The sequence below is a fragment of the Phoxinus phoxinus genome (assembly GCF_949152265.1).
Source record: "Phoxinus phoxinus genome assembly, chromosome: 17".
In the NCBI taxonomy this organism is placed as follows: domain Eukaryota; kingdom Metazoa; phylum Chordata; class Actinopteri; order Cypriniformes; family Leuciscidae; genus Phoxinus; species Phoxinus phoxinus.
Window position 1 is genome coordinate 32,408,985 of NC_136892.1, and position 25,821 is coordinate 32,434,805.

The following is a 25,821-nucleotide window of genomic DNA, read 5'->3' on the forward strand; positions in this document are numbered from 1 at the left end:
CAAACCCTTTGTCTTCTCTTCAGTTCTAAGCCAAATGGAAAGTTAAAAATGTTTTTGATTTGCTTTAATTTTTCATTCCTGACGAATGATTCTTGCTTCGAACCGGTGAAGAGAAAGCAATATTTAATTTCCTGACGTTTGGCTCTTTGGATTGGTGTGTGTCCGACCGTAAGCATTGAGCCGGTGAGCAGTTTCTCTCCCCTCGTTGCCCTTCAGAACGATTCTCTCCTCTTAAAAAGTTTGCACCCTCCCCGGTGCACGGGACCCTCATCCCGATCCCACCCCACCCCCCCTCCCCCCGGGATCACGCTTTGGTACAAGTGCTGGAGGTGGACGACGTGTTGCCCGGACTTCCCTCGTCCAGCCATTTGTCCAGGCTGCGTCTGCGGGCGTTCATGAAGAAGTTGCTTACAGTGTTCAGTTCCAGTCCCAGCTGCTGCGAGATGGTCAGCTGCATTTCTTTGGACGGGCGCTTGTTCTCTTTAAAGATGGCCAGAAGTGTTCTTCGCTGCAGGTCTGTGAAAACCAGCCGCGATTTCTTTGGTGTATTGCTCCTGTCTTTGCTCGGGTCCTGCTCTTTTCTTTTGCACGCTTCGGGGGTTTCGTTTGTTAGAAAGGAGACACAAGAGAAAGAGAATAAACACGTTAGAATCAAATCACACGCATATATGATGTTTTATATTTATGCATTTGGGGGGAAAAAACTTGCATTCTGTTACTCTGAAATGAGGATCAGCCCAGAGGTTTATTGCACCACTTACAATTAGATTACAATTACATAAACACAATATAGCTGCATGCAGCAAATAAGGGGCCAGAGGGGAAACGAGGAGCTACAAATCAAGGCAGCGAGCATCAGATCACCTGCAACAATGAGACATTAAGAGACAGGTTTAAGTTGAAAGCCCATAAATACAATCACTTGTAATCCCAGACAATACGGTACACGTGGAATCAACGTTGTTGCTGTCTAGGATGTGACATAATTGTTAGTTACTTTTGACCAATAGGTGGCGCTGACACCAAATTGATGTGGTGTGGTCAGGGTTGGATGACAACTCCATGCATAAAGTTTGGTGTCAACATATCAAATATAGACTCCGATGCATTTTGGCAGTATATCATGAAATTAGTTGATGTGCCGCGGTATACGAAAATTTTCACGAAATTCGTAACTTTTCGCTGGCATGGTCTGAAGATGAGCAGGCTTGAATTTGGTGAGATTCAGTCAAAGACTCTAAGAAGAGTTTGAAAAAGAGTTTTAAAGAAAATAAAAAGGCGGAGAGGAAGTTTGTCTGACTATGGGAAAATTGGCGGGAATCTATAAATAACAGTTTTATTACAATAGGCAAAAATTATCAAAAGCTATTAGCATTTTTTTTCATATTTTTTTTACCACAAGGTGGCACTGCTCGGAAACTTTTTTGAGTGCCTCCAGTGCATGGTGCTAATGACACATACCGGGTTTCGTAACAATACGCCAATGTATTCGTAAAACATAACGTTTTACGATAAAATAAAACATTTCCAATATGGGGAAATTGGGTATCGTTTGACTCGGCATGCTGCACCGAATCTAAAGAGACCATTCTTGTGATTTTTGGACAAACTCTTCAGAAGTAATGAGCAAAAATATATCGTGACCACTAGGTGGCACTGTGCATGTAAATCCTACACTAAAGTAAATCCTACACTAAAAAAAATGGGTTTCAATCAGAAATTGCTTGTAAATTTAATACTAACTACTAAGAAGTAGCAAGTAACAAATTGAATTAAACGTGAAATTTTGAAGTAGAAAAATTTTGTAGTTTTTCATCTAAAATTTCTATTAATAGTCTTAGTTAACAATTACAGCACTGCAATTAGAACAAACCTTCTCTGTGTTTTCATGGATACTTATTTCGAACCAGGACATCTGAACTGCTCTGGGATCAGTGGTGCCTCACAGGAAAGCTTTAGATTATTTGAAGTGAGGTGAGATTCCCTCCAGATAATTACTTCTGTGACCACCACGATTCCCAGAGTAATTCACTCGCGCTCGTGTGGAGTTTCTCAGTTTATTTTTAGGGTCTTTTATCATGATTGAGTCCAGAGACCAAAAACACATGATCACCTGATAATTAGAGCGAGAACTTGATATATGTGCGCTATTATACTGTTTTGATCAGACTGCTAAAAGTCCAGATGCTAAACTGAATTAAAATGCAAAACAAATTATCTTAAATATGAGTGACTTCTGAGATGAAAACTCACAGAATTAAATATGCAATGAGGCCATTTGACAACAATTTGCATATAGGCTACTGCAAAATAGTGCTTAGCATTTTTGTCTTGTTTACCATTAAAAATATCAAAAAATTCTTAGATTACACACATTTACTTGAGAAGAAAAATGACTTAAGTCTTGTTTTCTGAAGAAATTAAGTGAGTTTGTGCTTAAAGTCGCTATATGTATACTTTAGAAACCCTTGTTATTAGCGCCACAGGTGGCCGTTAAGTGAATTGCAGCAGCACTCAAATGTGACGCACACGCACGAGACTGAACGTGATTCAATGCTCTGATATACTCACAGGAAAGTTTTTTTTTTTCGTTCTTTGTTTAGAAGTAAAAAGAAGTTGGAAATGCATTTGCAGTGATATACTATTAACGAACATCCTGATGCTGAGAGCGACCTTTAGATGAACATGTGCTGTGCACTTTCCTCTCAATAACACAATCAACACAACAAACATGACAGCAGTGTGCAACAGCAGTTCAGGATGTGCACGAGCTCTGCAACTCACCGGCATCATGTCGACAGATGAGGTAATTCAAATTACACTGTTATGATATCTAAAGTAGGCTATTTTTGAGACTTATAGATCTTCTGACTACATGTGAGACTATAGTTTGAATCGATCCCCTTTCTTTGCATGCCACATTGACTTTACAGCACAGAATAGCTCTTTCTGCATTTCCCTCCGTCACGTGTCTCACAGAACGGAACAGACAGAGGCGCTTAACCGTCACATCCTTTAGATTTTCCCGGGAAAAACGTCCCGACTCCTTCACATAAAAACAGCCTACAGGCTTTCACAGGCAACCTAGGAAGTCGGGGAAGGTCTCGTTTTTTAAGTTTCGCTACAAGCTGTTCACACATCGGCAACACAAAAGTGATTAATGCATGAAAAATTCCAACATATAGCTCCTTTAAAACAAGAACAAATATTTGTGAATGGCGTCAGAAAAATAAACATAATTCAAAGGGTAAACAAAATAACATTTCTGTCCCCATTGGCAGATATTTGTTCTTGTTTTAAGCAATTTTGATACATTTATCATGAAGAAAGACTTAATATATTCTGTCATTTTGCTTCTCCAGTGAATGTATCTTGATTTAAGAATGTTTAGATATTTGTGCTGGAAAACAAGACAAAAATACTGAGGAAGAAAATCATTTTTTGCTCTGTAAGTAAAATCAATTATCATTGCATACTGCTCCACATGCTATTTATAAAAATAGTAGGCAGTAAATAGTGCTCAGTGAATGTGCATTAAACAGCAGGAGGCTATTTCATTCTAGACAGTCTCAATATATATACACAAACCGTCTAGCAATTAAAACATGACTTATGCGTAGCATAACTTTTTGCAAAGCACTTCATATATATATATAACTAGAGAAGTGTTCTTCAGTCAGTCAATTTAAAGCAGCTTTGCTTATATCTGCAGGACTGAGTTTCCCGTGGCCTCGGGCATAATTTCTAATTAATGTATATGAAAGTGTTTCAGCAGTTTTAATGATTGTGGGTTTTGCTGACTCGTGTTTGAGTTTGTTGTGCTGATCTCAGTAAACGCAGCTAAAGCTAAAGTACAGATTTAATGCAAAGCACACCATTGAAAAAACTGCAAATATCAATTCATAATATCAGACTGTCCAACTCATAACCGGTTTAGTTTAACACACAGCCGTGTCTATAAATCACTCTCCGTAAACTGATACAGAACGAATGCATTGATCTCACAGCCCAACACACGTCTTCATCTGTGCAGGAACACATTCTCTAATGAACATTATAAACAAGGTTCACACAGATGTGGAAATATCAGGAAATTACAAACTCAAACACTCCCGTTTCTACACACCAGCGCTATTTCAGTTTATATTTGAGTTTTATTCAGATTTTGAATTAGCTTTTGCTTTTACTATTTTCACTTTAATTAATGTTAAATAGTTATTTTTTTGTAATTTTGTTATGTGCTTTAGTCATTTTATTACTTTTTAAAAAATATTGCTATTTAGATTTCATATATTTTTATTGAGTGTGCGAGAGTGTGTGTGTGTGTGTGAGAGAGAGAGAGAGAGAGAGAGAGAGAGAGAGAGAGAATGTGTGTGTGTGTAGGAGAGAGAGAATATCTGTCTCTCTGTGTGTGTGTGTGTGTGTAGGAGAGAGAGAGTGTGTGTGTGTGTGTGCGTGTGTGTGTGTGAGAGAGAGAGAGAATATGTGTGTGTGTGTAGGAGAGAGAGAATGTCTGTCTCTCTGTGTGTGTTTGTGTGTGTGTGTGTGTGTAGGAGAGAGAGAGAGTGTGTGTGTGTGTGTGTGTGTGGGGTGGGGGTGGGGGGATGGGGGTGGGGTGAGTGTGTCAAGATTTGATTTGATTACTTCTCCGAATTAAGTATGCACAACCGAGTCTGGGCCAGATCAATAGAAATCAGGTTAAGAGCTCAATTGAGTACAAAACTATTATGTAAGAGGAAACTACGGTGTAAATAAAGGCGACACACACACCAGTGTGGTTTTACACAGTGTGTGTGTGTGTGTGTGTGTTTCCACTTCTGCTGCATTCACACCCTCATTATGAGACTCTTTCTCTTTCACACACACACACACACACACACACACACACACACACACACACACACACACACACACACACACACACACAGCGCAGCAGACCCATTTGTCATAAAATTAAGGCGGCAACAAGCCAAGCGTAGAGAGAGAAAGCGCAGGTCTTGCACTCAGAGTAAGTTGCTGAGCGCTGCAGACAGACGTCCGAGAGACTCGTGTGTGTAAAATCTCCACACACACACACACCCCGTCAGCCCCTATCATAGCGTGCTTAAACTAAATATTTGATAAAGACAAATGCACAGCAATATTTCCACACTTTGCATGTATAATTGATGCAGTAACAATGGCAGCAGAAGCTCAGAAGTGAGTGTTTAGGGATCTGAAGCTCACACACACATTCAGTGCTGTATCCTGGAGAACAATTAACCCGTTCATCTCCAGATTATCTTAATCTCAATCATTTGCACAAGATAATGTGACTAAATTCCAATGCAGTTGCTCTATATTTCATTATAAAACAAGACATGCAAGAATAAACATGCATTATTCTGTAAATCCTGCATGTGCGTTTCATTATACAGTTAGTTTCATGTAAAGATGTTTAAACACAGAAAACATGCAAAGATAAACATGTGTTAAAATTGGCCAGGTGCATTTCTGTATAAACTAGAAATGGCAAAAATCTCGTCCTAAGATTGTCTCAACTCACATTTTCTTTATGCAAGAATACAGTGAGACTGATATATCAACACCACAAATTATCTGTAGATGGTTTGTGATATAAACACACTCCTCTCTGTTCTACAGTGTGTTGTGTTGTGTTGGAGTGTGTGTTCAGCAGTAGGTGGCGCTGTTCACCCATCAGACTCCAGCAGAAACATGATCAGTGAACGCCATTCCACTCCAGTCCTCCATTACTGAAGCTGTGTATGGAAACATGCAAACATGCACAACATCTACATCCGTGACGGTCATTATAATGCATATCGCAGGTTCTCTCCAAATATCCCACAATTTACTTAGAGCTGATGTGTTTTGATCATACTTCGAGATATAGAAGGAAAATAATTATTAAATCTTACTCAAAGAGTGTGAGTGTGAGTATACTGTAAAAAATATAACACACACACACACACATATATGTATTTATATATATATATATATATTAGGAATATAACTATCAAACTATTTTGTTCATCTATATTATTATATAACAATTGATTTAATATATATTGAATTCTAAATATATACATATTAAATATTAATATTTAAAAATAATATAATAAAAATAATATAATAGTAAAATTATATTAGAAATATAACTATCAAAATTTGAATAGTATATATATATATTAGGGCTGTCAGAAGATTAATCGTGATTAATCACATCCAAAATAAAAGTTTGTGTTTGCATAATATATGTGTGTGTGCTGTGTATAATTAGTATGTATAAATACACACACATTCATGTATATCTTAGAAATATTTGCATTTATATACTGTATATTTATATAATTTATATTATATATAAATATTTTATATATAAATATAACCAATTTTTCTTACAAATATACATGACTGTGTGTGTTTTTATATATATAAATAATTATACACAGTACACACACATATATCATGTAAACAAACTTTTATTTTGGATGTGATTAATCACGATTATTTTTTTGACAGCCCTAATATATATATATATATATATATATATATATATATATATATATATATATATATATATATATGCTATATATATATATATATACATAAACATATACATATTATAATATATTAATATTATAATAGATCACACAGACACTGTTCTAAAAAGCAGTCTTAACAGATTAAAACGTTTATTCTCATATCTAAAGAGCAATTTTGTTTTATAATGAAAAATATAGAGCAACTGCATGTAAATTAGTCAGCAAAATCCTTAAGGAATAAGTAGGCTACAGGATTCGAAATGGAATTGAAATTCATAATTTGTAAGAACAAATCCTAAAGGATCCTACTGAGATCAATATCCTATAAGAAGCAAATAAGATCCTGCTGGATAACCCAAAGCCTTTTTCTGCAATAATGAAAAAAAAATCCTATTTTAGGATTAGGATCCTTTTGGATAATGATTCAAGATTATATTAGCAGTTAAATGAGTTTTACTAATTATTATAGGATTTCTATCTCTAATAAGGATTGGTTCCAAAAATTCGCAATCCCACTGCGGTTTAATGTTGAATTCCTCTTTAGACAGGGATTAATATCAGTGTGTGTGTGTGTGTGTGTGTGTGTGTGTAGTGCAGGACTGAGGCAGACTCTGTTCTCTCTAGTAAAATAAAGGATCAATGTTTACTTCCTAAAGCGCGCGCTGTCTTTACGAGCCTCGACGGCTTCTGCTCAGTCTCCGGATAAAAGCTCAGACTGCTCGTGTGGAGCTGTGAATGTGCCCGTCATCATGTGCTATTCTGCTTACTGTGGCCGAAACACACACACACACACACACACACACACACACACACACACACACACACACACACACACACACACACACACACGGTCAGCCGTCAATGGCCGTCCACGCAACAGTGACTCCATCAGGACTGGCTCTCGTGACGCTTTACAGTGCGATCAAAAAAGCAATTATATTATTCAAAGGGATTTACCATTTCCGCGGTGGGAGAGGGGTGTCAACTTTGGGCTTTTCTAAAAGGGGTAGGGTTCAATCAATCCGATCGATCCCTCAGGTTTCCCTGGCCTTTCATCAAACGGGCAAGAGCCGCTCTGGTTTATCTTTCCTCGCTGGCAAATGTAAATCAATGTGAGAGAGGAACCGTCCAGTGGAATTGTCCTAACCGCGCCGCCGTCGCTCGCTCGCCTGTGTTGAGTATCAGTTTACACCCTCAGTAATTAATGAGGAACCCGAAGCCTGTCTTCTCATCACCTCGTGTTTAATCATGCAGTGGAATTTTATTTGTAGTAAAAAAAAATTTTTTTTTTAAATGCACATTTGGAAACTATACTAACACATAAAAAAGAATAAAAAAATCTAATTAAACTGGTAGAATTAAACTGAGTGAACTGAAGAAGAAAAATAATAATACAATGAAAAATGGAATTTGTATTTGTCCTGGAAAAACATCAAGCAAATGCATTGAAATTGTAGTGTTATTGTAGGCTACATAGAATTGCTTATAAAATATGTATCATAATAATAATTTAGAAGTTAAAAAATCAAATACAAATGCCGTTTATCACATATAACATAAGTTTGTTTATATAATATGTATGTACATTATTATATTTATATACTGTATATATATAGGCGTGTGTGTGTATATATATATATATAAACACACACGCACATATATATATACACACTAAAAAATGCTGGGTTGTTTTAACCCAATTTTGGGTCAAATATGGACAAACCCAAACTTAAGATCAAACATGCAATTGAAAAATTTAACCCAATGGCTGGGTTTGTCCATATTTGACCCAAAATTGGGTTAAAACAACCCAGCATTTTTTAGAGTGTATATATATATATATATATATATATATATATATATATATATATATATATATATATATATATATATATATATATAGTATATTATACAGTATATATAAACAAGCTTTTATGTTACATGGAATTAATTGGGATTAATCGATTTGACACCACTATTATATACACACACACACACACACACACACACACACACACACACACACACACACACACACACACACACACACAGGCCTGCTTACATTATACTCTGTATATTGGCTACTGATTTTATTTTTTATTTTTTAGAATAAATACATACATATATTTGTTCCACATTCCTGAAAGATGTTTTAACCTTTAAATGTATTTAAATCAAAGTGCCACATGTGTACATCTTTGTTTCGTGAGACTAATCTTGTACCAGTTTCTCCGCACTTTATTTTCCATCACCTGGAAATACAGCACAACTAAATTAAAGGCACGTTAAAGACATTAGCATTAACCAACAGCGACACGCTGAGAAGAAAAGTCTTTTCAGAGATCAAACTGTTATAAGATTACACTTCTTTACAATGACAAGCATAATTCGCTATAACACGTGTATTAGGAAAGTAAATGGTTGACGAGTCTCCTCATCACACGCTGTAGTTTTACTCTCGGTACATTATGTGCCGTGACTTCACAAAAACAAGCTCTGAATTATACATGCGCTGAAAAAAGCCTGAGATCAGACGCTTTACAGGAACGATCCCCTGCACTGAACCACACACTTATTTACCAGATTCACCAAGCGTCGACTACAGGAATCAAACTAAGATTATTGGAGAAACCTCACGTTTAAAAAGTAAATCCTACACCAATTCAGATTCAACTTACAATTATTGTGACTTTTTATCATTTATATCATGCAATTCTGACTTTATATCTCCCAATTGCATGTTATAAAGTCAGAATTGTGAGATATAAACTCGTAATTGCAAGAAATAAACGTTTTTTTCTCAGAATTGCATGTTTATATCTCGCAATTCTGACTTTATTACACGCAATTGGGAGATAAAAAGTCGCAATTGTCTTTTAAAATGTTTTATTCTCTGGTGGAAAGCTTCCATATATCACTAATAATAAGTCTGCTCTGAAACATTAAAAGCTAAACCACTTGTAATACAATTTACTGATCTTAAAAATAGGTTTCTCACATGTTCATGTTTCTTCAGTGTGTGTGTGTAATGTCACAGTTTAAGTTCCCGATTTATTTTCATTTTCTCAGTGTTTCTGAACTCCTGAAACGCCTCCATTGTAGTCTTGAGTTTCTCCCGGGAACGCAATATTCCTCATTATAATAATTAATACGCAGAATAAAGGGGCGGGGCCTGGTTGAGTTAGTTAATAGTGTGTTAAACTGGTGGTTATGGTAAGGGGCGGGACATTTCCCAAACACACTCGAAGCGCTCGACCAATCACAACACACTGATCCAGCCGACCATTCAGAGCACAGTGTGCTTTTCAGAAGGCGGGGCTTCATAGAGACAGGAAGTAAACAGAGCGTTACTGACAGACTGGGAAGAGAGGAGCCGCAACAATGGAGAATATGAGGAGAATAATCAACATTCAAGCAGGAAAACTGTTCTAGTGGAGACTAAACACATCACGACTTTATATTCCCCATCTCATGCGTCTGATTAGAAAAAGCGAGAGATAGGCCTACAGTTCAGCGAAACAGAGGCGGCGAGTGAGGGAGGTGGTGGGTGACATCAGATCAATATTTCGCCACAAAACACGATCAGTAATGATGTTTTCACTTGTTCGGGTGAAACCTCCCCATAACAGACGAGAGAAAATCACTCTTTTTTAATTCGGCTAGTGTTTCATACTCTCACAGACGTGCATGGGATCTCTCGAGCTCAAACGCTTACCATCTCAATATCAGCCCTTTTCTAAGCATGCGTGTGTGTGTGTGTGTGTGTGTGTGTTAGAGCGAGAGGACTTGCTAAATGCATTATGCTGTAGTCTTGCACTTAGCTGTGTCATTCTGTGCATGTGCGGATATCCTTAATGTGGAGGCCGGACACCTCGCCGAGAGATGGAGGAGGGGAAGAGAGAGAGAGAGAGAGAGAGAGAGAGAGAGAGAGAGAGAGTCACGCGTTCACTGCAGTGGATCATCTCGCTTCGGCCATCAGCTCCACCAAATACAGCAACCCCGAAATGATTTGCTCACATGCATTCATTCAATAAAGATGTGAGTGTGACTCATTAGATCAAGTACGTGAAATACTGCCGGATATTTCTCTAGTCTCGATGTCTTTTAAAGTCCCCCTGTAGATAATCCCTTAAAACTCATCTTTGATCACGAAAATTACATATTTAAAAGTTTTCCCTCAAAAAATGGCTTAAAATATCTTGAATGTAACTCGACACCCTTGCCTCATTTAGTATGCGCGGTTCTATGAATATGCAAATGAGCCCCGCCTCCACTCACTCAGAGATCCACTGGTTGACGATCACACGTTGATCTGATTGGTTACAAGGTAGTGTGTGACGTCAGAAACACCAGCGATTTCAAGCCGTGTTTTTGAGACTGTCTTTGGTTCACTGCAGTTTTAAGCAGAAAATACTCAGCAATGCTGTCGACTTATGAACTTACACATGGTTTAAGCGTATTAAAAACACCACATAGACACATAAACAACATTAAAAGCTGGATTTACACCACAGGGGGACTTTAAGCAACTTTGGTGATTTTCGAACTATTGTTTTAGCATTTCAAACCATTTATTTAGTTTGTGTATCTATGTTTGCTGTGATATGTGATATTAATGCAATGATTTTTAAGGCAAGACACTAGAGGTAAATAAAGTAAAAATCTTAACTAATTAACATCACCAAAAATAAAGGTTATTTAATTGGCATCTATGCATCCATGAAGAACATTTAACATCCAATTCCACAAAAAATTCTATATAATACTTTTTAAAATTTCATTTAAATATTTGTTTACAACTGATTTGCTTTGGGAACCGAAATGGTTCTTCTATTAAGAGTGTAGTTAATATATCACAGTTTATTCACAGGTTTTAGGAATAAAATGTTCTGGCCAAAATGATATGTGACCCTGGACCACAAAACCAGTCACACGGGTCCATTTTTTTTTTTACAAAAATTGAGATTTATACATCATATGAAAGCTGGATAAATAATCTCTCCACTGATGTGTGGTGTGTTAGGATAGGACAATATTTGGTCGAGACACAACTATTGAAAATCTGGAATCTGAGGAGCAAAAACATGTAAACATTGAGAAAATCTGCTTTAAAGTTGTGCATTTATGTTCACGATTGTGCTGCATTCACTCACAAAAATACATGTTTTATATATTTACGGTAGGACATTTACTAAATATCTTCATGGAACATGATCTTAATATCCTCATGATTTTTGGCATAAAAGAAAAATGTATAATTTTGACCCATACAATGTATAGTTGCTATTGCCACAGATATACCCGTGCGGCTCCAGACTGGGTTTGTGATCCAGGGACACATATATGAACAAACCTTCAAAATATAGATGAAAATAAAAGTAATTTTTTGGCATCTGGATCCATAAAGAACGTTTAACATCCATGAAACCTTTTAACTCCACAACAGGTTCTTAAAATAGTGTAAAAACAGATAATTTTTACAGCTGATCACTGAATAAAATGTTCTATAAATCTGGCGAATGACATATGAAACCTCCAGAATATAATAGTAACGTCTGGTGTAAGTGCTTCTGAGACTCTCTGACGCAGATAAAGTGCAATAAAATAAACACTTAAACTCTGAATGTTATACAGAAACAAAACAGCCCAAAATCTCCAAACTCTGTATCGCTCGATCTCCACGAGGGACAAAACAAATGTTCCCTGATCAAGTGAGTCAGAGGTCAGAGTTCATCTGACATGATGACATCAGTGGTTCAAAGGTTTGTTGAAACATCAGCACACTGATACAGCCAATCAGAGCGCTCACAAACAATGCTGATGAGGTAACACTCGTCAACAACATCAGCCAGCCGGCCAATCGGCTTCGCAGACACACACACAGATAAACAAGCAACACTGATTACTGAAGATACACACACTTGGAGCTGAATGTTATTTGTTACTCGTATCTTTGTTTGGCAAGAAATAACCTGTCTGAAAAGTCCACGCTGATTGCATCACATCCTGAAATTAAAGTTTGGTCAAACTTTACGATAAAGTCCCATTAGTCTAATGCATTAATGAGCAATCATGTAAATTTGTTAACATACGTTAGTCTATGTCAGCTCAGGTCCTTTAAATATGCAACTTTTGATTTTAATAATGTATTAGCAAATGTTGAAATTAGCTAAGATTAATAAATGCATTTTTACTAGTTCTTAAAGGATAATTCCGGTATTTAACACCTTGAGTCTATATTGTAGTTTGTTTTGGATGAACAAGAGTGGTGGACAACATTTTTTTGACAATGGTTCCTCTCTCGAGTTTTTGACTATAATAGAATTGGCCATGGACCCATTTAACATTGGAGTCAATGGGCATGTCCGAAAATGTCATTAAAACAGCCAATAATGTTCGTTTACAAAACTGTGCAACTCACCGAGTGATTAGTGGTGTTCGTTGATGATTATAAACAATATATCGTCGCAATATATGATTCCAATCCGTTTATTTTGCTATAGTGGAACTATTTTTTCAGACACTTCACAACCGTGTAACTTCCGCTCAATATTTGAATCTGAAGCGTTAGCACACTCCCGACCACTTGATGGCGATAACCGATGTTTATGTCTCGCGGGACACTCACGGTCACAGTCGAGTTCAACTTCATATTACAAGTAACAATTAATGAAGGTTTTGTTTGTTTATTTCGCTTACTCTCCCGGAGCACAGTTGCTCTGCTCGCTAGCCTTATGAGAAACAGAAGCGAGCAAAAAGACGACATCGACCAAATGTAAACAGCCCCCTTTCCGTTTCCGGTAGCGCATTTATATTAACGAGCACTCAGTCCTTCAACAGAATTCAATGGGATTTTACAAAATGACGAATAAAACACGACAGAAACTGTATTTCGCAACACTTTTTGTTTCTGGAACATCAACTAACACCACTAATCACTCGGTGAGTTTAACAGTTTTGAAAACTAATGTTAAAGGCTGTTTTAATGACATTTTCGGACATGGCCATTGACTCCAATGTTAAATGGGTCCATGGCCAATTCTTTTATAGTCAAAAACTCGAGAGAGGAACCATTGTCAAAAAAATGTTGTCCACCACTCTTGTTCATCCAAAACAAACTACAATATAGACTCAAGGTGTTAAATACCGGAATTATCCTTTAATCGATGGTGTTTGCTTCCGTTGACGACGTTACCTTGCATTATTTCAACTCATTCTTAAGATAATCGTGTTTAACAGCCACATTTGTGGTGAAGAACTACATTACCCATGATGCAACACAGAAAAATTCCACCAGAGTCGAAACGAGCTCGTTAGCTCCGCCCACTCCCACCAAGCACTGTGAATGACGTAATCAAGTTCCTTTGCTCTCAAAATACTTAATTATTTGTATATATATGCATATGTCATCATCTATACACCTTCATGTCGTTCCAAACAAGACTTTATTTCATCCTCGCAACATAAAAGCAGATATTAAGATCCGCTCTTTTCCACACACCAACAGTATTCATTTAGCTATCAAGCTCCATTAATAATCAAAAACACTATTAATCATATCAACAATCCATATATGTCAGACAGACGTACTTTATGGTCCTATTTTTGGAGCTTGACAGACGTGGTTAATATGAACTGTCATTTGGAAGAGATTTGCATGAAGATTGAGGATTTCTCCTTTTGCGTTTATATAAAATAAAATATTGCAGATGCATGAACTGCTCCAATGAGATGCAAGGCATTGTGGATAAAACTGCACTGTAAAAAAATGATCGTGATTTTAACGGTAAAAGACTGTAAAAATGCTACAGTGAAACACTTAATTTGTTAACAGAAAGTGTCTATTTACAGTAAATAACTGTGATAGATCTAATGGTACATTTAATGTAATTTTACTGTAAAATACCATTAAATTTACAGTTTTTGAAAGTGTAAAAGAACAACTCATTGTATAATTTACACAGTGAAAAATTCCCTGCGTAGTTTTTTTCTAATCAGTTATTACATTAGGGTTTTATGTTGCATTTAATGTTGTTAAATTAATGTTTATTGCATTTTTAAAATGTCATGTGTGTTACCATGATGGTGTTTAATGTGTGTGTGAATGACACTGTGCAGCTTCTATTGGAAGAGCTGTGTGAGGTGAGCTTTGATTGATCATGTGACTCTCATCACTGCTGTGATTGGTGGTTGTCAGTGTATGGTACAAAACAGATATTAATACTTCAATAGATCGGTATATTAACATTATATCAGATAATGAAATACGGTTTATTACTGTAAATTTTAAGTTAGGTCTGTAAAACCTAAAATGGCGCTACCGTATTTTATACGGTAAAATTCTGGCAACCACAGCTGCCGGTATATTACCGTAAATTTAACAGATTTTTTTTTACAGTGCCAAATGCATAAATGTATAAACAATATCAAAGGGTTTGTATCTATTCCTCGAACAAAAGCTCTATTTAAAAGAACGTGTGTGTGTAAGATCCAACTGTAAATAATGACTGATTCATTACGCAAGTTCTTATCAGCTCCTCTCCTCTGGAGAGCAAACATGAACCTTTCTCTTTCCTCATAGCTGAAGTTAAACGTCGTTGCCTATTCTTTTAGCAAGAGTGGCGAATAATCAAGGAATAAACCTTGTCATGCAACACACATTTCCATTCATTTGCGGATCACTAACACACAACCAGTGCTGGAACACAAACCTCACGTAAAGTCAGGCTAAAAGAAAAACCGAGTCCCCCGTGATTCCCTCCGGTGATAAGAACATGTTTTTGCTGGATCATTGCTGGAGGTTTTGTGGGGTTGACAGAACAAAAACGTTGGCCTTTGCTCCGTCCGGCGCTGATGATCCCCAATCACGAGACGTTCATAATCACAACCTCCAGACTGACAAACAAACACCTAACACACTGCGCTGGACGATATACGAGGAGGAGAATACACACAACGCCACGCAAGAGCCCCAAAATACAGAAAATATGGGATTTAAACGTTTGAAATGTTAAAAATAGGCATAAAACGAAGCGAAACGAGCTCTTTTCAGCAAAATTACTATCACTTGTCATTAAAAATGTTAAATTAATTTAAGCGTTTTCTGACTTTCAGACCGGATCGATTAAAATGGGGCGAAAGTGAATATGTGGCAAAAGTACTTAATTAACGTTATCCAATGTTCAGAAATCTATAGATAAGTTAAACAAATACATTACCAATATGAAACACCAGACCATAACAGTTTATTTAGTTATGTACTGTACTTACTGTAGTATTAACAGTAGATTATGCACAAGTACAGTATGTATCTCCTAAACCTACAGTAATGTTGTCACTTAATATTACACAGTGCTTAAGGGAAAATATGGGATTTAAAAATGGAAATGAAGTTTGAAATGTTAAAACGAGGCACTTATGGCATAAACGAAGCACTGTCATTAAAGCACAAGCTCTTTTCATCACAATTATATCATTTGTCATGAAAAATGTTTAATTAATTTTCCGACTTTCGGACCCTTCTTATCGATTGAAACGGGGCAAAAGGAAACGTGGTAAAAACAATAAAGATATTAATTTGACATTATTCAATGTTCAGAAAGCTATAGATGAGTGACACAAATACATTACCGATATATAGCACCAAACCATAACACTTTATTTATTTTACACATGTAGTAACAGTAGATTATGTATAATTACATGCAATTTATCCTAAAACCTACAGTAATGTTATTACTTATTATTGCACAGTATAAGGACACCTGAAAATAACGTGTAACCAAGAATATTAATATCTCTATGGAATATATAGCTAAGTGAAACACAGATGAATGTGACTTTGGTCAATTTAAACGTATATTCAAACGTCTTACGAAGAGGATAATACATACAACGTGACGCAAAAGTCTGAATATGGGATTTAAACATGGAAATTAAGTTTTACATTTTTAAATCGAGGCACTTATGGCATAAAACGAAGCGAAACGAGCTCTTTTCAGCAAAATTACTATCATTTGTAATGAAAAATGTTCTGATTTATTGAAACGGGGCAGAAGTAAATATATGGCAAAAAAATTAATATACTCATTTAACATTATTCAGTGTTTAGAAAGCTAGATGAGTGAAACATGTAACACCAAACTATAAAGAATATGGTAAATATTTATTTTACACATGTACTTACTAAAGTAATAACAGTAGATTATGCATAATTACATGCAACTTGCACTAAACCGTAATGTTGTTACTTAATATTACATTTTTATTTTTAATAACACTTAATATTCTTGGTTACACTTTATTTTCAGGCGTAATATTAACATAATATCATCTCTATAGAATATATATCGAAGTGAAACAGATAAATATGAGTTTGGTCCATTTAAACATATTGAAACGCCTTATATTTTCAGCATCTGATTCAGAACGTCTACTAGAATAACAAATAAAGCATAATCTTAGTAATATAATAGGCAATGCTAATTTTCCATAACCGTAATGTAATGTCAGGACATCTTCCACGTGATTAGATTACCCTGTTTTAAGCAGATTGACAAAATGAGTCGTTCAATCATATTTCTGCGGGATTATTTCACTCTTTCGGCCCGGGTTACACACTCATTGGCTTGAGAAGAGAATCTCATCACTAAAAAAGGTCCTTCAAAGCCGCGTAAAGCCATTATGATTATCCGAGGCGCGCGTCCCGGGTTCTGTGAAGGTCACCGGGCGCATTACACACCCTGCTAAAAACTCACTGGAAAACATCCACACTTGGTTATTCCTTCATCCCGGCTCTAATGATCTTTTCCCGTCGGCTCGCGGCTCAGAATAGCCCGTCAGGAGTCTCTTTAGCGTGGAGTCAGTCGCTTTCTGCTGGGAACCTTCCTCCAGCGTCAGCTTTACTGGAACGGGTCCGGATCGGGTTCCAGATCAATGCGAGCTGGGTGCACACGTTTATGTTATTGTTGCCAGCATTAATGCCCTTTTAATCTTTAAGAGATTACACGCATTGATCCGCCGTCGTTCAGCAACACATATTTGTTTGAGAAAGTGACATAACTCACACACGTTACTGAACGACCGGACCAAAATAAACTGGTATTTTGGGGCTGGATCTGCCCTCATCGAGCATGATGGGCCTGGCATTGGCCTATAGTATTTCTTTGCATCTTTGCATCCAAACCAAAAGGTCACAACCTCAGTGGTCATTGGATAATATATCGGCCAGACCTGGTCATTTGGAGTCTATGCACAATTTACTATACTTTCCAGTCTAGTAAGAGAATATCAGGGCATGCTGTGCAATTATATGTGACCCTGGACCACAAAACCAGTCATTTTTTGAAATTGAGATGTATATATCATATAAAAGCTGAATAAATAATCTCTCCATTGATGTGTGGTTTGTTAGGATAGGACAATATTTGGTCGAGACACAACTATTGAAAATCTGGAATCTGAGGAGCAAAAAAATGTAAACATTGAGAAAATCTCCTTTAAAGTTGTGCATTTATGTTCACGATTGTGCTGCATTCACTCACAAAAATACATGTTTTATATATTTACGGTAGGACATTTACTAAATATCTTCATGAACATGATCTTAATATCCTCATGATTTTTGGCATAACAGAAAAATGTATAATTTTGACCCATACGATGTAAAGTTGCTATTGCCACAGATATACCCGTGCGGCTCCAGACTGGGTTTGTGCTCCAGGGTCACATATATATATATAATTAATGTGCATATAAACCAAAAGTTCACAGCCTCAGTGTGACAGATATCTAACAATATATCATGCAAAAGTGCACAATTTGCTACTTTCAAGTATTTGTAAGAGAATTTCATAAGACATGCTGTGCAATACAAATGTTTAATTTCATAGTTTTGTTTTAAATCATTAATCATTAATTTATCATATGCATGCATTTTATTGATTGTCGCCCACTTATTCTAGCAATATAATAGACGGTGTCCAAATGTCTGAGACCGCAGTGAAAATCTGGGACTTTTTTTTCATGCAAACCTGGAAATAAATGTTTTTGGATACCGGTATATATATATAAAAAAGGTAACACTTTACAATAAGGTTTAATTTGTTAACATTAGATAATGTATTAACTAAGAACGAGCAACTAATTTGTTACTGATCATCTTTGTTGCGGTTAGTTAATAAAAATCCAGATGTTCGTTTGTTCATGTTAGTTCACAGTGCATTAACTAATGTTAACAAATGCAACTTTTGATTTTATATAATGCATTAGTAAATGTTGAAATGAACATTAAAAAGATGAATAAATGCTGTAGAAGTGCAGGACATTATTACTTCATGTTAACTAAAATAACTAAAGAATCTAATTGTAAAATATTACCAAAACAAAAATGTGTACAGGAGTTTCTCAAGGATCAAATGTCAGTAAACGAGTGTCAATGATCATGTGACCGACTCTTTCATAATGTTTTGCTGTTGCAAATACCTTCACAAATTCAACTTTTCACTCAAATTGTGATGCTGATAATATAATTTGTAAGTGTTGTGCTCTCAGACTTTCCATATCTGCAGATGATATCTTCTGGATCTGAGTCATTGCAGGAGCTCAGATGGAGAGAGATGGCCTGAGGTCTGAGGTATGTTTATGTGTTTCGTGTTTCTCTCTTTCTCAATCTCGCGGCCCTGACTGGTGTACCAGCGCTTGTCCCCTTTGATCATGCCGTTAATAAAGTGGTGTGTGTGCAGTGACGGCTCGGGCTGAGGTTTGTCTCACGGCTGATTGCTTGTGCGCTGGCACTGGAATGAGCTCCAGTCAGACGCCACCTTTCATTTGACTAAATGAATAGTGCAAAGACAGGCTCGTCTCAGCCGGGACATCACGCGTCTGCACCGCAACACTCGTGAAGAAAACATTCTATTTAGAACCTTTGAGTGTTCCGAAGGCGCTTCACACAGCACAGAAACTGGAAACATTACAATATGGTGCAAAAGTTTCAGTAATTCAACTTAAAAGGTGAAACTAATATATTATATAGACTCATTACATGCAAAGTGAGATATTTCAAGCCTTTATTTGTTATAATTTTGATGATTATGGCTTACAGCTTATGAAAACCTTTTCACAATATTATAATTTTGAATTTGGGGTTTTCATAAGCTGTAAGCCATAATCATCACAATTATAACAAATAAAGGCTTGAAATATTGAAATTTGCATGTAATGAGTCTATATAATATATTAGTTTCACCTTTTAAGTTGAATTTCTGAAATAAATGAACTTTTGCACCATATTCTCATTTTTTGAGTTTCACTTGTGTATAGAACAATTACATTTTATAATTTAAAACATACTTTATCACTTGAAATAACTTGTTAAACATAATAGTATTATGCAATCATTTAAGGCATTTCTCCTTGTATAGAACAATCTTTTTTTGGTTCATCGAACCTTTCCATACGAGTGTGTGCCTTAATAACTTTCATGAATGAGACTCAGTCGAGCGCTGGCGCTTGCAACGCCACAGTCACGGGTTCGATTCCCAGGGAAAGCAAGAACTGATAAGAATGTAAATGTGTATCTTGAAATGCAATGTAAGTCGCTTGCGTCTGCCAAATGCACAAATAGAAATGTAAAGACATTACATAATTAATATCTATGTAGATTCAAATTTGAATATCCATAACATTTCATAGCAAATGACATTGAATTTGAATGAAAATAGTGAATTGACTTAAATGAGCGCGGGACTCAGGGACTCAGAAAGCTGTGCAGATATACCTGAAGATCACTTTAAAAATGACCAGCATCTTCAATGAAAGCATGAAAATCTGACCGTCACATGATTGATGCTCATTTCCTGACATTTGATTAGACACAAATAATGCACAATCAGAAATATGTGGTTTATTTCCAGGTTTAAATATTGATGAATATATTAATATATATTTTTTTAAATGCTAGTGATTTTGGACCCCATGCACTATAGGCCTGTATGAAGATAATAGTTCACCTAGAGTCAGTTATGATCATAGAAAGGCGTTTTTGCCGATTACATGCACGTAAAGGTTTAATTCAAGCACAGTGAGCAATTCTCTGTGGCTCAGACATTTATGATGTCATTTATGATGTCATGATGTGCAACTCCTCATTGTTTGTTTCACATTCTTCCCCCGAAACGCCGAACAAAAGGCAGGTGCTGGGCTGCACATCTCTGCCTGTTTAACCCGAGACAAGGTGACGTTTTGTGCGTTGAGCTGAGGGTCACGCAGAGATTTCTATCAATAATTCATCGAGCCGCTGCAGCCTCTGTTCTTCTTTTCAATTCCCCTGCAGATCACATAATACCTTCCCCCCAACCCAAAGCCATCTGTGAGACCAGAGCCCTGCCGCGAAACAGCATTAGAGCACCTACAGCATCCAGCGAAGCCTTCTGTCTCACAGCACACTCGCTGAAAGAAAGATGCGCTTGTGTGTTTACAAAACGGGAATCTGGAATGTGAGCATTTCATCAATGCATGTTGTAAGACTAAATGACGCTCACGCTGGAATGGTTTCGTAAAGAAGCCTGTGTTTCGGTATGTGTAGTATCGGCTCAATCCTCACGCTCTTTGTGTTGACAGAAATGCACACGGTGTGTTGTTAGAAACATCTGAAGCCTTAATGCACAGGCTACATGCGTCTGTGTTGCACAATGAGGCATCAGAGCTGTCCATTATTTCAGTGAATAATTGTGCATCACCCTACAAATTAAAAATCAATACGCACCAAGCTTTTATTTTAATGCACTGATAGGATGCTATTCAACAGCACGACACCTACAACACATCCACACCACACTGAAGCTGGACACCCAGCTCTTGCTTTTCCTTCTTCAGCCGAACAAAGGAAACGGGGGTCTGCACCGCCCATCGCTAGAGGGGGCCGCGAGCCTGATGTAGCGGGGCAGGAGAGTCCAGTAATTACCAGCACATCCCTATTCAGCACCTCTCTGAAAGCCTTTTCTTTAACACACACACACACACACACACACACACACAGAGAGAGACTAAAGCGCCTCTTCCACCACAACACGCCACATCCACCAGCCTAACTCGTGTTTACTGAATATCTTGAGTAGTTTAAAGTAAATGCGAATGTCAGGTAAACAATAGACATGCTGCGGATCACACTAAAACATCATTTTTTTAAATAAATGGTCTTTATTGGATTCTAGTTCCATTAAGAACATTGGAATCCTTCCATTCCACAAAAGGTTCTTTAGATTTTCAAAATATTCAAAAAAAATTTTTTTTTTAAATAACTGATCATTATTCTATGGGGAACCAAAAATAGTTATTTTATGACAAAACTTTTGGAACCTTTATTTTTAACAGTGTGTGTGTGTATATATATATCAACAACACCTGTTTATAAGTAGTGGTGCAACTCTAGACGTTTATAAACTAAATAAACACCTTTGTGCATGAAATAAACAATGCACATTAAATGTCACGAAATAAGCCTTTAGAAATAAATGTATGATGCACACAAGTCAATTAATGTGCATTGCCCCGTAATAAAATACACATGATGATAAGGGTTGATCCTCCACTATTTTGCCAGTCAAAATCTCCATTTACGCGAAAGATTGTTTAAAAAAGCAGATACCTTGTCTTACCTGCAAGCCGAAGGGCCGACATCCTCTGAAACTCGGGCTCTTGTAACCACTTCCACATGCGGCGAAACGTCTCTCGGCCGGACTTGAGTTTACTCCAGGGTTTGGGGTTCCGCAGGAGGTCGGACAGCGTTCCCTGCGAGCGGCACAACACCCGCTGAGCGAAGATGGCTTGCGGGATACTATAGCGCTTGAGCTCGGCCGTGATGCGCTGCGCCACTTCTTTCGTGTTGATCTCTTCCAGCTGACCCGAGCCGCCAGAACCCGGCGCTCCGGAGGAGGAGGGCGGTCTGTCCCGGTTGGAAGCCAACACGGGCCCGTGGGATTGAGGGTGGCACCCGTGCATCCCGTTGAGATGCGGCATCATGCCCGCGGTGGGGCCACCGAGGCCTCTGGAGAGGTGCTGGTCCCCTCTGGCCAGCATGGCAGTGTGTGCGTCAAAGTTGGAGCTTAACATCTTATCGTGCCCGTGCGCGCCGTAGTTGTGGAGCGTCGGTTGCGCGTTGTGGATGTTGCCCAGAGGGGACAAGCTTTGACCCATCCCGCTCATATCTTTGTGGTAGGGGCTGTAGATGTTATTCATGGCTGGTAGAGTCCTCTCGTCCCGCATGAGAGTGAAGCTGCCGCTCACGTTCCCAGAGAGACGCTGGTGGTGGTGGTGGTGGTGGTGATGCGGATGGTGGAATTTGTCGGATACTGTGGAAATGGGAGGCAGGGGCTGAAGCGGGGTCAGGGTGGTGTATGTGCCGCTCATCCCGGGTGGGGAGGTGTCGCACGGCATGCTCATGGCGTGATGAAGCGGTAAAGAAAGCTCAGGACGATACTCTCCTCCCGCGCAACCTCCACCACCACCACCGTCCAGTATCGATGCCATACTGGACACCATCGCGGAGCGCGACGGCGCAACGCTCAGATCCTGGTGTATCCGTAGCGAATTGCGGTTGTGATGAGGGCTGTGGCTCATCAAGTCCTGCTCATGGCTTATTCCGGCATGAAGGTTGCCAATGTCCATTGTCATCTCTGGGTTCATGGCGTACGCATCCAAATCCTTGGCCAGGCATCGATAGGCGGTATAGGCAGTCTTCATTCAGTCCATTGATTTATGTCCAGCTTTGTGCTAGGGATGGTTTTTCTCTCCTTTTTTCTCTTTTTTTCTTTTTTCTTTTTTCTGGTTGTGCTAAGGCCTCTCGGTTTTTTTTTTTTTCTCTAATAAATAAAAAAAACACCGATCTCTATCAGACGGGCCAGTGCTGATTTCTCCCCATGTCCGAGCCCTCTACTCCTCCTGCGTCTTCTGTTTGGGCAGCTGGAGGTGTTCGGGGTGGGCTTTGCTAAGCGCGCACCCGACCCTGCTGAAAGGGGAGGAGACTTCGCCTTGACTGACGCGTCAACCGTCCAATCGCGTTGCTCGTGAGTGCAGCTCGTTAGCGCGCTGGCCAATCGCTGAGCCCGTACGGAGCGCGGCTGTCTTTGCATCTGGAATCTGGCGTCAGACGGTCCCTTTACTGTCATTCCGAACGGATCATTTAGCCAGTTCATCCTCTACACACACATATCATTCACATAAACACAATCATACAAAATCATGTGCAATTTAACCGTAAAATAACAAATGCAAAAAAAAAAAACCCGTCTAATGTAGGCCTACTATTTATTCTATAGGCCTATTAATTGTGTGCATTAGTGTGTATTTTGCTTATTGGCCAAATTAGTGCATGTTTATGTTTTTTTTTTTCCTTCGATGGATTAGTAGAACTATCTTACTGTATAATAAAATATATGATCAATGAGTTAATGCAACAACAACATATAATGTTTTACATTGTTTTAACTCATTCAAATAAGTTAAGCAATTTTCAACTTTTTTTATAAGTTATACAAGATTAAACTGTTTTTTTAAGTCAGTTTAATGTAATTTAACTTAAATTACTTAAACATCCAAGTTGATTGTACTTAAACTAATCTATCTATCTATCTATCTATCTATCTATCTATCTATATATCTATCTAAACATCAATCAGATTTCAATCAAGTTAAATAAACATGCTTAATTGTCAAGTCATATTTTTTTGTTCGTGTTTTCTGATCATTTATCACGGGCTCATTACACCAAGGCCTACTTTACATTATTATTTAAAAGATGAATTATGCATATTAATTTCACAGTGCTGTATAGTCCACAATGGGCCTGTAAATATAAGGATAGCACACACTGTAAATACGAGCCGAATTTTCTCTTTTGTATTTGTAGTAAATTTGCGCGGGTTGATTTAAGGCTTTATTTTGCATCGAAACACTCTTAAATGCAGGTGTCTAAAAAAATATGCAGTAGGCCTATAATACTTTTTTTTTTAGTAAGTTCTACATGTTTCACAGTAGCACTGATCCTTTTCACGTCCGAGTTAGTCTAAATCGATCAATGCTCTCGCAGAGTAACTTCTTCACGCGCATTATGGTCTGATCCGGCTTGAAGTGATTCAGAAGTAACAGATTTCTCGAATGCCGGTTGCTGTTTTCTTTGGAGGATGCGCAGATGTTGCTTTTGTTTAAAGCGACTGTAATTAAGGATGAGCGACAGAAGTCTGAAAAGCGTGACCTATTTTCCTTTTGATCAGCTGTCAGAGGAGGAGCATGAGGAGCAGGAGGAGCGGGGGCCCGGGGTCTCCACAAGACTCTTCCCGGATTTTCAGCTGCCACAAATTGGAGGAAAAGTGCCCGTACCTGCCGCGCGCGACTGGAGCAAATCCCGTGTCGGACACAGAAGAGTTTGATTCTGCTCGGGTGTTTTTGTGCTGCTTTGCTTTGGCACACTCCGACACAATGCGAAGAATCACTGACTGAAAAAGGCCCTTATTCATGTCAAAGAAAATCGATATTTGAAAGAAGAGAGAGAGAGAGAGAGAGAGAGAGAGAGAGAGAGAGAGAGAGAGAGAGAGAGACATCCAACGTGCACGTTTTTTTTTCTTTTTCTAAATGCATGTAAAACTCTAAACCCCCAAAATCAACTGACTTTATACTCCAGCTTTAAAAGGAGGACAAATTATTAAACGTCCACTTAAAAAAGAAGACTTTTAATGATATTATTCGGAAGTTCAAGTTCTATTTAGAACGTGTTTTTAAACTTTTATAGAACCTAAAAACTACATGCGTTTCTCCCTAACTAAATTGACACACAATTTTACTTTAAACATGATAACAAAAATATACATTGTTAGGCTATCTGATAATACTTTCTAAATAAAATAAAAACACTGTTACATTTTTTTTATGACCAATAGCCTACATTGACAACATATTTAAAATGCTTTAACTCATCAGTGGTTATTAAAAATATGTGTACAGGTTAAACCGATATGAATGCATATTTACTGGATGCATAAAATAGCCTACATATTTAAACATTTTAGATAATCTGAACCCATTAAAATGCTAAACAATTCTCGTATCCTCTAAGATTGATTGCAATATAATACTGTGATCAAAGTTTGTGCTTCACGTGATAAATCACCGAAACTATAGAGCAGAAAGGCTCGCAGTAGTTAGCTTCAGACAGATGTTCAGATGTGATGAGATTAACTCATCTGAATGGATTAGGTGTGTAAATTAAATACACTTGAGTTTG

General features: G+C 37.6%; 1 protein-coding gene across 1 annotated transcript; it reads right to left on the reverse strand.

Moving 5' to 3' along the window:
* Nucleotides 1-304: 304 nt before the first annotated feature.
* onecut2 (one cut homeobox 2) lies at nucleotides 305-23,357 on the reverse strand (the record flags this gene model as incomplete). Its single annotated transcript, XM_079587211.1, has 2 exons — nucleotides 22,202-23,357; nucleotides 305-591 (listed from the first exon to the last, which is right to left on the reverse strand). The coding sequence occupies exons 1-2, from the start codon at nucleotides 23,283-23,285 to the stop codon at nucleotides 305-307; spliced, it is 1,371 nt and encodes a 456-aa protein (XP_079443337.1). The 5' UTR covers nucleotides 23,286-23,357.
* Nucleotides 23,358-25,821: the final 2,464 nt, after the last annotated feature.